Source organism: Myotis myotis, unplaced genomic scaffold, assembly GCF_014108235.1.
Source record: "Myotis myotis isolate mMyoMyo1 unplaced genomic scaffold, mMyoMyo1.p scaffold_m19_p_2, whole genome shotgun sequence".
Lineage (NCBI taxonomy): Eukaryota > Metazoa > Chordata > Mammalia > Chiroptera > Vespertilionidae > Myotis > Myotis myotis.
In genome coordinates, this window is record NW_023416324.1 from 8003787 (window position 1) to 8019687 (window position 15901).

At 61.5% G+C, this 15901-nt stretch overlaps 1 protein-coding gene across 2 annotated transcripts; it reads right to left on the reverse strand.

Moving 5' to 3' along the window:
• Nucleotides 1-319: 319 nt before the first annotated feature.
• FAM131C (family with sequence similarity 131 member C) lies at nt 320-14062 on the reverse strand. 2 transcript variants are annotated; one of them, XM_036351959.1, is made up of 7 exons: nt 13776-14062; nt 5978-6090; nt 5061-5096; nt 4762-4855; nt 2269-2430; nt 1852-1977; nt 320-1247 (listed from the first exon to the last, which is right to left on the reverse strand). In XM_036351959.1, exons 1-7 carry the CDS (start codon nt 13795-13797, stop codon nt 964-966), a joined length of 837 nt encoding a protein of 278 aa, XP_036207852.1. In that variant the 5' UTR covers nt 13798-14062; the 3' UTR covers nt 320-963. The 2 variants fall into 2 exon arrangements, with proteins under 2 accessions (XP_036207852.1, XP_036207851.1); XM_036351958.1 differs by having other exon boundaries at nt 329-1247; nt 2248-2430; nt 13776-14056.
• Between the last annotated feature and the right edge of the window lie 1839 nt (nt 14063-15901).

Consider the following 15901-nt stretch of genomic DNA (forward strand, 5'->3'; position numbering starts at 1 on the left):
TGAGGGGCAGGGGCCCTCCCCTGAGTCCCTCTAGACCAGTGGTTCTCAACCTTCCTCATGCCGCGGCCCTTTAATACAGTTCCTCATGTTGTGGTGACCCCCAACCATAACATTATTTTCGTTGCTACTTCACTGTAATTTTGCTACTGTTATGGATCGTCATGTAAATATCTGATATGCAGGATGTATTTTCATTGTTACAAATTGAACATAATGAAAGCATAGTGATTAATCACAAAAACAATATGTAATTATATATGTGTTTTCCGATGGTCTTAGGCGACCCCTGTGAAAGGGTCATTCGACCCCCAAAAGGGTCGCGACCCACAGGTTGAGAACCGCTCGGCCCAGGAGCCCCAAGGACACCGTTTCCCCAGCAGAGACCAGGCCAAGTCCATCCAGGGTGAATCCGCCACTTTAATGTCTTCAGAGAGCTTTCAGGGAGGTGACAGGAGGGCGCAAGGAGGGGGAGCGGGGGCACCAGGGTCAGAGGGTGAGGGACAGACAGTCCATGGAGACGGGTGTCCTCTGATGACCACTTAGGAGCAGATGCTTAGCTACCGGAAGAGGCTACCCCACCTCTGATGGGCAGAAGCACAGAGGGAGGTGGGAGGGACTGGCTCTGGGACCAGGCAGGGTCCCTAGGCCCCACAGCAAGTGGGTCTCCCAGGCCCTTTGAGATTGTCTGCCTGGGGGCCTGCCCTGGTGCCTGCTGAGTCCTTGAGCTCGGGTGGCAGGAACCCTGCTGGGGGGAAGGGGCCCACAGGAGCCGAGAAGGGAGAGAGGGATTATGGCTCCCACTGCGGGCAGGTCCACGGAGGCACGAAGTGGTCCATGGGAGTGCCGGCCTCGCCCTTTGCCTCCCCACCCCGTGCCTGCCCGGAAGGGTCGAGAGGCCCAGCCTGACCCCACATCCTGAGACGCGTGGGCTGCCAACAGGCGAGACGGCGGTGTACTTGGGCCTCAGTTATAGAACACCTCGTCCTCCTCCTCTGAGAGGGAGCCGCTGTCTACCGAGGGGAGGGAGCCCTGCAGGCAGGACCCACCCTCGGGCCCTGGGCCCCCGGGCAGCCGGGGCCGGTGCTGCTGCTCAGGGCTGGGGGGCTGGGGGGCAGCAGCTGTGATGGGGGGCTCCTCGGGTGAGGGCCAGCCATCAGGAGAGAGGCCGGGGGAGGAGAAGGCCAGGAGGCTGTCATCCTGCGAGGGGCCGCTCAGGAGACTGTCCTGAAGGTAGATGCTGTCCAGGTCTGGAAAACCAAAGGGAGGTGGGGTTGAGGGGTAGAGTCCGGGACCCTCCTCAGCCTCCCCTGGTGTGTGAGGGTGGGCAAGGGGCAGAAGACCGGCCTCCAAATCCTGCTTTGTCACTGCCAAGCTGTGTGACCTTAGGCCAGTCACTGAGCCTCTCTGAGCCTGTTCCTCACTAGGGCAGTGCGTGTAGTTAGGAGCAGGCTCTGCATCGAGTCCTGCCCTCTGAGAACTGGGAGGACCGGTGTTCTCCCTGAGCCTCCCTCCCCTCCAGCCAGAGGAGGATTAAATGGGATCAGAGGTACATTGGCTTCACCCAGGACCCAGGCTCGTCGAAGCCCTCAGTAGTAACCCTGGGTTCTAGCACAGAAAGCCCTTAATTCACAGTATTTATTATTACTACTATTTTCTCCTTTATGCTCACGGCACCCCTTGGCAATGGGCAGGGCAAGGATCACCAACCCCATTTTTCAGATGAAGAAGCTGAGACCGAGGGAAGAAAGGGCTTATCTGAGGTCACAGTGCATTTGGTGACAGGGCGGCTTGCAGCGCCAGCTCTGCCCGCCACTCCCCCCACCCCCGCCCTGGTGCCCACTTGGGCGGTACCCTGCAGCTGGGCAATGTCCTGGGGGCTGTTCTCGGCGTGCAGCTCCTCCGCGTGCAGCTCCTCGTCGTCCAGTGAGGACCAGGCGCTCAGTGTGGCCTCTGTGATGGCGAACTGCTCAGCGACCCCTGTGGGGACAGCGGGACCAGCTCAGAGAGGGCACGGCAGGGAGGAGGGGGGTGGGGGGGCGGCAGAGTGCTTGGATGGCCTGGCACCCAACAGCCTGGGGGGGCCCTGGGCTGTCCATGCAGGCCCTGGTGATCAGAGTGCCCACCGAATGCCCTGGCCACCCCAGGCCACTGTTCTCCCTGCCCAGACAATGCCCCCGTGGTGACGCTCTGTCCCCTAAGGACCAGAGTCCTGGCCAGTGCGGGTCCCGAGCTCCGCCCCCCACTGACCGGCAGCAAAGCGGGCCTCACGCAGCTCATCGGGGAGGCAGCAGTAGTGCTCGTCCTCGGCCGGGGACAGCTCCCAGCCTGACCGCTGGGCCCTCCAGCCCTTCCACTCGATGAGGTGGGCCACGCGGCCTCGCGCCATGGCCGTGGGCTTCGTGATGTGGTCCTTGATGCTCTGCACCACCCCTGGGGACAGTGGGAGACGTCGAGTGACTGCCCAGCTCAGAGCCCCACCCCAACACCCTGCCCCCCCATAGCGCAGGCCCATCCAATGACCTGTACCCCACATCCATTCAATGCCTTGTACCCAACCAATGCTCTGCATCCTCAAAGCCCCATCCCCAGCAACGCCCTGTACCTACCCGATTCCTCAAGCCCGGCCAGTGCCTGTGCCCCTCCCTGCCCCACACCCTCCCGGTGTCCTGCTCCCAGCCAACGCTCCTGTCCACTGGGAGCTTCCTTCCCAGCCTCGCCACACCCCTCATTCTCTCTCCGACCGAGTTCAGATCCTCCTGCCCAAGATCTGCTCAAGGATCCACTCAAGATGCCCCCTCCCCAGCCCTCCCCTTTTCCATGAATAAAGTTCTGAGAGAGCATCCCTGGGCCTGGGCCAGTGCCAGCTCTGCTGCGGGTGAGACCTGTGTGGGGCGCTGCAGGCAGGGAAGGCTTCCTGGAAGAGGTGGACCGGATTGGGGCTTTGAAGGCAGTTGGGTTAGACAGATAGGGGCTGTTTCAGAGATGAGAGGATGAAGGCATGGAAGAGTCGGGTGTGGCTCCAGGGTTACCAGGACTGGGATGGCAGAGAGGCTGGGGCGCCTACCAGGGGCCAGACTGGGGGCTGAGAGCCAGGTGGAGGGCACCGATGTCCTGAGAGCAATGGGGAGCCACAGCAGGGTGATGGGAGGAGGGGAGCGGGTTAGATCTGTAGTTGAGGAAGAGCATCCTAAGTCCGGGCTTAGGGTCCCAGGGTGGAGACAGGGGGACATTAGGGGCCACTGAAGGGATCCAGCAGGAGATGGGACAGGGGCTGGGCAGATGGGGGAGGGGGGACCTGAGGGGTTCCTAGGAGTAGACATTGGATGTGGAAGCTGACAGAGAGGGTTGTCAAGAATGATTCAGCATCTCCCTAATCAAGCCCGACAACAGGTCTGGGAGCCACCGGGCTCCAGCGCCATGACGTAAAGAACAGCAACACAAGAAAGACAGTATCCACAAAGGAAGCAAGAGGAAAACCACAGGGAGGAGGGAGGGGAGAAGGGAGGGGAGGAGGGAGGGGAGGAGGGAGGAGAGGAGGGAGGGGAGGAGGGAGGGGAGGAGGGAGGGGAGAGCCTCCCTCACGTAGGGGAGTGTTGGCAACTAGGAGGCTTTTGGAGGAGGTGTCTAAGTGGCCCCTGAAGGGCAGGGGAGGTGGAGGGAAGGGGCTCAGGGGTAGGGAACAGCACAGGCTGATGGGGGGGGGGGGGCAGCAAGGGCCCGGGGAGCCAGGGAGGCCTGAGGGAGGAGGGACTAATGAAAGGCTAGAGCAAGGTACACTGAGCAAAGCTGTGGGCAAGGGAGCGCTGAGAATGGCCCAGAAGGCTGTGCTGGGAGGCAGGGCAGATGCTGGAGGGCCCGTTGAGGCCCTTTCCTGGCCTGCATGCCCATCCCCCACTGGCACACCTGCACCCTTGTCTGGAGGCTCGCCCTTAGCTATGGCAGCTGCCCCCCCCTGAGGTGCCGGAGGGGCAGGGGCAGCCAAGCCAGGCAACTGGCCGAAGTGCGATTCATGCTCCCGGGCTCCCGTGGATGGGGCTGGGGAAGGGGAGACGCCTGCCACCAGGCTTTGCCAAGCTCCTCCCCTGCCCTGTCCCGCTGCCCTCACTCCTATAGGTTGCCCTAGAGCAGTGGCTGGCAAACTGCGGCTCGGCAAACCGAGGCTTGCGAGGCACATGCGGCTCTTTGGCCCCTTGAGTGTGGCTCTTCCACAAAATACCGACTTCTGCGCATGGGCACAAAGTTTCAATCGCACTGTACGTGCACGCCCCCATGTGGTATTTTGTGGAAGAGCCACACTGAAGGGGCCAAAGAGCCGCATGTGGCTCTCGAGCCGCAGTTTGCCGACCATGGCCCTAGAGCAAGTCCCTCAGTAAACTACTCACACAGCAATTCCCATCTCAGTGACAGGCAGATGTCACCCGCTGCAGAGCGGGCGGGCGGGAGGCCACACCAGGCACACATCTGAAAACCCCGGCGGTCCCCATCAGAGTTGCTGGAGGCCCCGACAATCCCACCCATGGCGGGGGGCGGGGGTGGGGGGAACCCCTGTCACTATTTCCTGCAGACCCAGCTCTTGGAGCCTGGCATTTGGAAAATGGTGAATCCATGGGGCAACAATCCTTCCAGCTGCAATTTAGCTTCGCTCTCCCTCCCCCCCGCCCCCCTCCCCCGGCAAACACACACATACACACACACACACACACAGCTAGTGTCGGGCGGGCCATGCAACTCCAAGGGCAGGAGAGCGCAGCTGCCGCCTACCCACAAGGGACGAGGTGGCCAGGGCTGCCACGTGGTAGCTGCTGGAGCAGGATCTGGAGTCGGACAGGTAGCCGTTGGTGGTCTGGAAGCATCTCTGCACGGGGGAGGGGGGAGCAGCTGGGCAGACCTGCCCAAGGAGGTCCCCCACCACGACCACCCCCATTGCCCACCTCCCCAGGGCTGCTGAGCAGCGGGCAGGGCCAGGGCGATCCACCCCACCATTCTCATGGCCCTCCCCTGCCCCCGGCCCCAGGGCTGGCAGAACCAAATGCCCACGAGGGGTGAGCAAGTGCACTGACCTGCCAAGGATCCCAACAGAAATCCAACTGTTTGTCCTAAAATAAAAGGAGAAAGAGGATCAGGAGGGCCTGGCACGGTGCCAGCAGATGCCAGGCGTCCTAGAGCTCTGGACGGCGATGTGGGTCACCTTCTGGTGCTCCCTGAGGTGGCGGGTCTGCCCACTCCTGGGTCGTGCCTGCTGTCCCCTGGCACACAGAGAAAGAAGTGTGTGTGTGTATGGGGGTGGGGGGGGGGGGAACAGCGCTGGCTCTGCCAGGAGAGGCAGTTGGTGCAGGGGGCAGATCAGACCTGGGTTCGAGTTTTGGCTCTGCCCCTTAGCCTGGGCATCCTTAGGCTAATAACCTAACATCTCAGAACATCAGTTCCTTCATCTGCAAAGGGGGACAATGCCATTTACCCCTCGGCTGTGGGGAAGCATAAATGAGATCACGGGAGCACCGCGCCTAGCACAATGCTTAGCATGTGGTTGTGCTCAAACAACTACAACAAAAAAAGGTAATTCTATCAATTGGTAGGTTCAAGGTCATGACCTCTGGGGCAAGGGCAGAAATTATGCAGCAGGATGCGAGGCCCCTCGCGAGATCTAAGAATCCTACCCTTTCGTTCTCCAGTGGGCAGTGCAGGCTGCTCAGGTGTCCTGGGCTGGGAACAAAACTTGTTATTTGCAAGGCTGAGTTCATCGGGGGTGGGGATGGAGGAGGAGGGCGGGGAGAGGAAGCCTCTAAAGCCTGGTCCAGTTCCTGAAGGCCCGGCCATCCAGCCGAACAGCAAACCTTTAGGGGCCCCGAGCCCAGGAGGAGTAGCCATGTTTGGCCGGGAGGGGAGGAGCTCCCTGTGGGAGCCGCAGGGAACAGCCCAGGGACCAGGGCCGAGGGGGGGAGGAGATGAAGGTGGGGATGACGCGTGACCGGTTTACCTTGCCAGTGACATAGTCCGGAATGAGGGTGGGTGGGCGGCTGCACGGCAGCGGGCTCAGGGGGCCTGTGCCCGGGGGCATGGGGCAATCCTTGTGGACTCCCGTGAACAGATCTGGAAATGAGAGAGACAGGAGTGTTCTCCCGGAAGCCAGGTCAGGCCAGCCCTGGGGGGCGGGCGTGACTTGATTAGTACCTATCGTCATTTTGTAGGAAACAGACCCAAAGCCACAGCAGCTGGGTCCGGCCTGGTCCCCGAAATGGGAATTGCTTGCCCATCTGCTAGTTGCTCCATTTTCCCTAATTCTAGCACCGCACGCTGGCATTTTTGGCCGCAAGGAGACCTCCAATTCACGTACCTACTTTCCACTGGCTCCCATGGCCTCACCTCTCTCCCGGCACAGCTAAGACTCCTGCAAATCCTATGAGCTCTCCGCCAACGACGCCCTGGACCCCTCGACCCTCTGCCCTGCCCCTGTACCCGCTCTGTGCCCCCTCTACCTCTTACAGGACTCTGCCCGGGGGTCCTCCCATGTGTCTCTAATTCCCACCGGTCTGCTTCCTGCCAGGATGCCCACCTCACCCGCCTTTCCTCCTCCCACCTCCATCCCTGGCACCCACCTCCGTGCCCCTGCCGCTGGCTTCTCCCATTCCTTGCTGAGACCCAGAGCCTTCGAAAAGCATCACCCTTTCTTTTCACCTCGGAGCCCTGCCTGCGTTGTTGCTCACACCATCTGCTTTCCATCCTGTGACAAAGGCCTGTCCCGTCCCCCCCCCCCCCCCCCCCCCCCGGGCTGGGTCCCGTCCCTGCCCACACCCAGGGCTGGCTCCCGTCCCAGCTCCCCTCCAGGGCTGGGTCCCGTCCCTGCCCACACCCAGGGCTGGGTCCCGTCCCAGCTCCCCCCCAGGGCTGGGTCCCATCCCAGCTCCCCCCAGGGCTGGGTCCCATCCCGGCTCCCCCCCAGGGCTGGGTCCCGTCCCTGCCCACACCCAGGGCTCTGCTCTCTCCCCTGTGTGGCTGTTTCCCCGCTCCATCAAACGGGTCCATCCGTGTGGCACCTGCTTGATGCCGCCTGCTGGGACTCTGGCCTGCATTCCGACCCCTCTCCCTGCCTCACCCAGTCCCTCACCACTGGGCCCGCCCCCAGCATCCTAGCAGCCCAAGCGCTCCCATCCTTTAAAGACCTTCTCTGAGCCACTTCCCTCCAGCTCCTGCTCCCCCCACCCCCACCCCCAGGAAGCACTGTGTCCACCTCTCCTTCCTGGCCGCCCGTGTCCCCTCCACCACGCCAAGCAGCCTCTCATGGGTGGCCAAGAACCTCCATATGGCCAAGCTCAGCAGTGGCTTCTCACTGGCCTCGAGGGCACCCAGGACACAGCCCATCCCTCCCTCTGAGCCGCACCCTCCTCTCGCCTCCCCTCTACCTCCCGGGCTGCTCCTCTCAGTCCTCCTTCCCTGCTCAGCCCCATGCATGTCCCCGGCTCCATCCTGGGCCCTTCTCGCCTCCTGCCTCCCAGGCCGGCTCAGGGTGTGCGGCTGAGCCCACAGTCACACATCCAGCCCCACCTCTGCTTGAGCTCCTAACAGCATTTCCATGTCCCTACCTGGATGCCCAAAGGCACCGCAAGCAAACCAGGAAAAATGGGGTCGCAAACCCGTGTTCGTCTTCCTCCACAATTTCCGAAAATGATGCCACCGTCCTCCCAGCTGAACCGACAAAACTCCAGGCGTCACGTGGAGTCCTGCCCGCCCTGTGCCCTTCCCCCAACCCCTCTAAGCGACCAGCAAGCCCTCTGCTCTCCCACCTCAAGGAGATTTGTCCCTCGTGGGGAGGCACCAGGCAACCCCAGAGACTGGGGAGCGGCTGGACTGAGACTCTGACACTTGCAGAGGCGTTGACAGGGAGGGGAAGGGGTGGGCCTAGAGCCGGTGGGGAACCTTTTCTCTGCCCAGGGCCATTGGGATATTTATAACATCATCCGAGGGTCATACAGAATCATCAACTTAAAAATTAGCTGCCGTGTTTGGTCAAACTTTTAATGAACTCACCCCTCAGGCCTTGCTAGGGCCAGGCCAAGTGACCTTACGAGCCTTATACGGCCCCTGGCCTGGCCTAGGAGAGAGTGTGTGTGCTCCAGCCGATGCCCAGATCCTTCTGGATCTCTCTCCCGGTTGTGCATCCACAGCCCTCCCCACCCTCCATGTGCTTTGCTTCCAAGGGGCAGCACCTGTCGCTCTTTCTAGGTGGGCTGCCCTTAGGCAACAGGAGCTGAAAGTATCTGAGAATTGATGTCTTCCCTTCCCCACCCCACCTGAGTGGCCCTTAGCCAGTGACTGGAGGTGCAGATCCCAGCACCTTTGTTTGGGGTCAGAACACTCTGAGCCTAACTGTCATTCCACAGTCCCCTGCGGCCCAGGATGAGGTCACCCCTGCAGGATGACAGACAGCCTTTCCTGGCTCCGGGTCCTCTGTCCTGCCTCTCCAGTCCTTCATGTGTCAGCTGTACCCAGATCCCCGTGCCAGGCTCTGCTCCAGAAGTACCTGCAGAGGCTCCGGTGCCGCACGGCCCAGTTCAAATCCCAGCCCTGCCCTCTACCACCTGTGGGACCTTGAGCACATGCCTTTGCCTCTCCGAGCCTCTGTTTTCCTCATCTGTAAAATGGGCAGTTGAGGGAGCTTGTTCTAGTTCTTCTGAAATTGTCTACTAGGATGCCAAACGGATAACGAAGAGGCACAAGGGCCTGGCATTTTGAAGAAAGCCACTGTCGGGGTGGGGAGCACAGACCCCACTTCAGGGGGGCTGCCCCAGGCTCTGCTGCCCCTGCCTCAACCACCCTTCTCACTCTGGCCACTAATGAGATGAGGGAGGAGCTCCCAGACCCCTGCAGAAATTTGGAATGCTTGCAAAGGAGAGGCCAGCCCGGCCAGTGTGGCTCAGTGGTTGAGCATCAACCTGTGAACCAGGAGGTCAGGTTCAATTCCCAGTCAGGGCATATGCCCAGGTTGTGGGCTCAACCCCCACTGGGGGGCGTGCAGGAGGCAGCCGATCAATGATTCTCTCTCATCATTGATGTTTTTTTCTCTTTCTCTCTCCCTCCCTTCCTCTCTGAAATCAATAAAAATATACTTAAAAAAACAACAAAAAACAAAGGAGAGGCCAGCTTCTCACCCCCCCCCCCCCTTGGATGTCCGCATAACTGGGGAGGGATGGCTGCAGTGGGCTGGGCAGGGCTGACGATGGTAAGAACTTTCTGTGTGTGCATGAGGTCATGATGCAAAATATATCTATTCTTATGGGTTCCAGTCAAAAAGGTTAGAAAGTGACCTGCTTAAGGTTCCAGAGAGCACAAGCAGGGCTGCCAAGTGCCGTTCAAGGTGGCCCTGGCTACAGGCTGCCCCGGGGGAATTTTGAAAGGGGCTGGAATGTTTCTAGGGCCCCTGGACATCACCTGAGCCACAGACACTGGAGTCAGGAGGGCCGGGCACAGAGGAAGCTGGTAGGTGACGTCAAAGGCCTGGAGGAGACATGACTTGAACAAGGTCATTGGTCAAGGAGGTGGTGGTGACATGAAGGACTCCTGGCTCCCAGGCACCCCCCCCCCAGCCTCCCTGCCCCCACCTTAGGTGAGGGGCGGGTGCCTCTGCCAAAGCTGCCATCACCCCCTGAGGACTTTGGCCCCATGAGGGCACAGGCTGGTTGCCATGGAGACATCAGGTAATGAACCAGCCCAGGGTGAAATCACAGGCTGCTCATGGCCCAGCTGGGACCACGGCCACGTCACCACCGGCAACTGGAAAAACACAGCATTTCATGGGGGGCAGGGGCTGGGGTTCTGCCTGAGGGGCCCCCAGCCACAGTTCTTGTGGGCACCTCTCTCTCCCAAGGGAGCGGTGGGGGGCACCTCCTTCCTTCCTCAGTCCACACCCTAGGTCCCTGACCTCAAGGTCTGAGGCCCCTTCTCAGGCCTGCTTCCTCCCCTACCTCCCCTGGCCACAGAAGGGACAGGCCTCTGGTTTCCATGGCAACCTGGAGGGGACCATTTTCATCCTTCAAGGAGAGGGGTGTCGTGCAGATGTCTCCTTCAGAAGACAAGCCTCTCCTCTGCTCACTGAGGGTGCTTCCTGCCTCCCCACACCAGCACCCCATCCGCTAGAGCCCAACCACCCGGCCGGTTCCTCCTGATGTCTACGCTGCCCCTCTCCTGCTGCAGAGCTCCCAGCCGGGCTTCTCTGCTTGTTTCTTCGGTGACTGGGCACCGCCAACTCCTCACACCTGCTTCCCAGTCGTCAGCCCCTTTAGCGGCTCTCTGGCACTCTGTGCTCGTGTCCCAGCCCATTAGTCACCGTGGCTGCCATCCGCCCCCACCACAGAGGGAGGGCGGGAAGGCCCATGGTGAGCCCTGCTCTTTCCCAGCAGCCCAGAGAGGGTAAACCTCCTCTTGAAACCACACAGTAACTGAGCCGGTGTCCAAAGCCCCTGGTAAAACCCCTCCCCGGGCAGCCACCGGACTCCCCTCTAAGCTGCTTGGGGTTCCTCCAGCCAGCCCCTCCCCAGGTGGGTACCGCCGGGCTGTCATGTGCCAGGCTCTGGCCTTGGCTCTGAAGAGAACACAGTGGGCGAGGCGTTTCGTTCACAGCTCCCGCCCTGGGTTTAAGTCCCAGCTCTTCAGTGCCAGCTACAGGGCCGTGGGCTTATGACACAGCCCCTGTGAGCCTCAGGATTCTCATCTGTGAAATGGGAACACCGACTCCTCTGGAAAGGGCGAGGATGGGGCACCTGCCACAGATGCACTCTACAAAGGACGCCTGCTCTGTCCCTCCCCCCTCCAGACCTCACATCCCCTGTCTGGACCGAGGAACACATCTCCGTCACCAGCCTCTGGTCCTGGCCCCAGGGCTGAAGTTTGCCTTGGGGGCTCTGCAGAGGGAGGCCACCCAAGGTGAGCCCTCGGCCTCTCTGCTGGTGAGTCACTGCATGGCAGCAGGCCATCCTCCAGGCTTGGCAGAGGCTCAGCCTCCCGCAGACAGAGTGCCCCCCTTCCCCCAGGACAGTTATTTACAGGTCACTAGGGCCACCGTGGCAGCTTTTTCTGGGGGCTGGTGCAGCTCAGAGCTGCCAAAGGGGGCCCCTTTCCATGCCCAACCAAGGACAGAGAGAGCTAACAGGCTCCTCTCCAGGACCTTCTAGGCACCCCAGGTCCTTTCTACTTCCTCTAACACTTACGAGTGCCTACGATGTGCCAGGTACTGGTCCCAGTGCCTGACATGAACCGTAGGACATCCGTACCGGTATTATTCCCATGTTAGAGATGAGAACACTGGGATGCACATCCAAAGTTAAGTAACTGCTGAGGTCACGGAGCTAGTGTTGGTGGAGCAGGGGTGTGGCCTAGGCTGGCTGGCCCCACAGTCTGCACCCCTGACCTCCCACTGCTGCCTGGTGCTGAGGGTGAGGGGTGGGGGGCGGCTGTCCCAGGTGTGGCCTGAGACTGGGGTTTAGGGTTTGACTGGGGTGGTCCCTGCATGAGGCTCTAATCCCTGGCCTGGCTTCAGGCTGCACATCTGGCTCAAGGAAGGACTTGGAGTCAGAGGGCTGCTGTTAGCAGTTGGTGCAGGTGTGGCGACCAGGCTCTGGGGCTCCAAAGCCCATGGAGGCCCGCAGCTGGAGAGGGCAGGACAGGTGCCAGCCCAGGACTGAGGGCTGGGGGTGTGGTGCAGAGCTAAGGGCCCAGGCTCTGGAGTCAGCCGGTCTGGGTTCAAATCCTGCCTCTGCCTCTGCTATTTCTTATATGCAGCTTCTGGGCATGTCACTCAACTCCTCTCTGCTCAGTTTCCCCATCTGTAAAATGGGGACAGTGGGGGTGTGTACTCCTAAAAAGTGTGTCCGGCCTAAAAGATCCTAAGCAGTACTTGGTATGCTGTAAGCACTCAGCATGAGTGACAAGTAGAGGGGTGCATGGCCTCTACTCAGTGGTGCAGCCGCCCAGAGTCTCTGGGACGATGGCTGAGGGTCCCCACCCCCTGTCGGAGGACCTGGGCCCCAGTCCTGACGCTGCCTTGAGTGACCTTGGCAGGTGTCCCTTCTCCCCCAGCCTCTGAACTGTGCTCAGCTGGTCTGCAGCTTATCAGCTAGTCCCCAGCCTCGGACATGGGGTGGCCAAGTGGTGGGGAAGGGACAGTCACCAAGGAAAACAACAGATCCCAGATCCCCCAACACCCAGAGCCTGCCCAGAGCGGGGGTTTCTGGGGAGACAAGGAGAGCCTGTCATTCCTAAAGCACCCTAAACACTCTTCACTCTTAAAACCACCTTCTGACCAGCCAGCGTGGCTCAGTGGTTGAGCATCGACCTATGAACCAGGAGGTCACGGTAGATTCCTGGTTGGGGCTTATGCCCGGGTTTCGGGCTCAATCCCCAGGGTGCGACGTGCAGGAGGCAGCCGATCAATGATTCTCTCTCATCATTGATATTGATATTTCTATCTCTCTCTCCCCCTCCCTTCCTCTCTGAAATCAATAAAAATAAATTTCAAAATAAATTAAAAAAAACCACCTTCCCACTCTGGCCAGGCTATGTAAGTTCTGTGCGTGTCGACACTGGATGCCCAGTGTGTGCACTGTGCCTGGCACACAGTAGGTGTCACAGGTGTCATGCTCGTATCAGCTTAATGATTAAGTGAATAACCCTCACACAGCCCAACCCCCACCATGATCCCAGCCCCGACACCCCCGAGACATCCTGAGCCACTTCCCTGAATGTCCCACGTGGACCGATGAGCAGAGCCCCTTGGAGGCCACGGGATGAAGGCAGAGGTGCTGTGTCCCCCGGACAAGGACAAGTCCCCCTCCAGGGCCTGCCCAGGCCCTCCCCAGGTCCTGTTTGCCCCTCTGCACCTGAAAGAGCTACTGGGGGTGATGCATGGGGGCAGCCCCAAGGCCCTGTGGTTGGGGTCAGTGCGTCTGGTCGGTCACCTCCACCCCAGCCCCGCCCCCTGCCACTGTCGGTGGAGACCAGTGGTGGGCTAATGGCCCCGTAAACCTCTTCTGAAGGGCTGCCCAGCAGCTGTTGGCAAGCTGGTGGTGGGGAGGGCTCCACAGGCCAACCTGCCGCCCTCCAGGGAAGCTCACTCCCGCTCCTGATACCACCTCGGGGAGTCGGGGACTGAGGCACCGGTGGGGGAGCGAGGGTGCCCCTCAGGGTGGCTGTTAAAGCTCAGAGACAGAGACAGGCCCAGGGGCTCCTGGGAACATCAGCTGCCCCTGTCCCTTCCCATCCCCTGACCAAGGACGGCGGTGGGGGTGAGGGTGAGGACAGGACCTTCTCGGTAACCTGTTCACCTCCAGTACCCCTTGATGCCCGTGGGGTTCAGGGACCCTGAGACAGGGGCCTGGGAGAAGGGGACAGACAGGGGGGTGTTGAGTTAGTAAGGCCTGGGGGTGGGTGGCAGGGGGGTTCTTCTGGTGCCCACACCCCCCAAGTCCCTCCAGAATAGCCAGGAGCACCCAGAAGCCTCCGACACGCGGCAGGGGGTGTGTGACTGCTGGGAAGAAAGCGACCCAGCTTCAGGCCACCTGCCGGGGTGTGAGCGGGTCCGAGCGGGGCTGGGGGACCTCCCTGCGCGCTCTCCGCGCTGCACCCCGTCCTCCCACGCCCTGTCCCTGGGGGTGCGGGGGCGAGTCTCCTGGGGCTCGGCCGGGCTGGGCGGGGATGCAGCTGGTGAGGATGCTTCCTGGGAATGTGCGCGCGTCCTCGGCGCGAGGGCCCGGACCCCCAACCCCACCAGCCCGCGGCCGCCTCACCTCGCGACACGCAGGAGCCCATCACGGGGCCGCGGGGCCGGGCCGCTGCGCCTCGGGTGCGTCGGGGCGCCGGGCGCTCATGTCTCCGCGGGCGGCCGGGGCTCACGCGGCGCGGGCGCAGCTGGAGGCGGCGCGAAGGGGCCGGGGTTCCTCCGGGCTCAGCCGCCTCTCCGCCCGGTCGTCCCGCCGCCGCCGCCGCCGCCGCCTCCCGCGCCAGCTCCGCCTGCACCGCGGCTGGGGGCGGGGCCGGGCGCGCGGAGCCGGGAGCGCGGAGCCTCCGGTGCCCGCCCCGCGCCGCCCCCCGCCCCGCCCCGCCCCACGCCTCGCCCCTCCCCTCCCCGCCCCCGCCCCCGCCCCCGCCCCGCCCCGCCCCACGCCCCGCCCCACGCCTCGCCCCTCCCCTCCCCGCCCCGCCCCGCCCCGCCCCGCGCACCTGTTGCCGCAGCCGGGCTGGGGGCGGGTTGCGGGGCGCTGGTGTGTGTGTGGGGGTGTGTGGGGGGGATTTGGGGCGCACGGGTGGGGGTACTTCGGCCCTCACCTCGCTCCGCCTGGTGACCCGGCTGAAGGTCAGGGAAGGGCCGTGGGGGCGGGGAGATCTCCGGCATTTGGGACGCAAAGGGCACGGCCACGTCCATTCAACAATCAGACCAGACACCTGGCGGGGCGCAGTGACGGCAGCTCCATGACATGGCCGTTCGCAGGGGGAGAAACGGGCTCTTCGAGGTCAGACAGATGCCTGGCCTGAGGCCCCTTCGCTGCGAGGGGTGCGGGCCAGGGTGGAGGTGGAGGGGGGCGCAGGGTGGGGGGGGGGCAGTGTGCTAGAGGCAACACTCCACGGGGTCTCCCGCAGCGCCGGGAGGGGCAGCACCCGCCTCTCTGGGCTTTGCTAGGACGCTGGGGACCCAGGCACAAGACTGTTCTCAGCCCCCGTCTCCTGGCTAATGAGCGACAGTGGGAGTCTAACCACTCCCCCTCGCATGCCTCCACACGGACACGCGCACACATGCGAATGCTTGCACACCCACAGCCGTGCGCACACGCACTAGCACACACCACACACTGACAGCCGTACTCTCACCTGTATACAGACAGCCACACACCCAGCCCCTCAGCAAACCTCCCTGCCCCAGCTCTTCAGGGCCACAGCTCTCTCTGTCCCACATGCACCTGTCGCTGCATCCTCGCACCTACCTGAGGCCCAGGAAGGGCGGGTCACTGTGTCCCTCTAACACAGGCAGGCGAGGAAGCCGGGTTCACTGGTTTCTTTCAAGAACCTGGTGAGGGACCTGCAGGGTTTGGAAGGACGAATAGGGCTTGAGGCAGGATCTGAACCTGTGGGGCTGCCAGGAGTGGAAGTGGGGTACGGGATGGGGGTGGGTGCTGCTCTCTTTCCGCAGGCCCGGTGGCTGCTCTGGAGTAAAGTCGGGGTGGAGAGTGGCCTTGGCAGACCTGGTATGAATATGGACTCAGCTCACACAAGCTGTGTGTCCTTGGGCAGGTTGCTTCACCTCCCTGAGCCGCAGTGCTTTCATCTGTTAACTGGGGGCAAAAATCTCGCCTCACAGGATTGCTGTAAGGATTAATCTGCTTTAAAAAGATTGGCACAGCCCTAGCCGATTTGGCTCATTGGACAGAGCATCAGCCTGTGGACTGAAGAGTCAGGGTTCGATTCCGGTCAAGGGCACATGCCCAGGCTGCAGGCTCGATCCCCGGTAGGTGCAGGAGGCAGCTGATCAATGATTCTCTGTCATCATTGATGTTTCTCTCTCTCCCCTCTGAAATCAATTTAAAAAAATATAAAATGGCCGAAACCGGTTTGGCTCAGTGGATAGAGCGTCGGCCTGCGGACTGAGGGTTCCCAGGTTTGATTCCGGTCAGGGGCATGTGCCTGGGTTGCGGGCACATCCCCAGTGGGAGATGTGCAGGAGGCAGCTGATCGATGTTTCTCTCTCATCGATGTTTCTAACTATCTCTCTCCCTTCCTCTCTGTAAAAAATCAATAAAATATATTTTTAAAAAAATTAAAAAAATATATAAAATGATTGGCACATACTATGTACTTAACTTAGGGCTAAAAATAAACAGAAGTGATTGGACAAGGTATGATGATTTATTACCTCACCAAG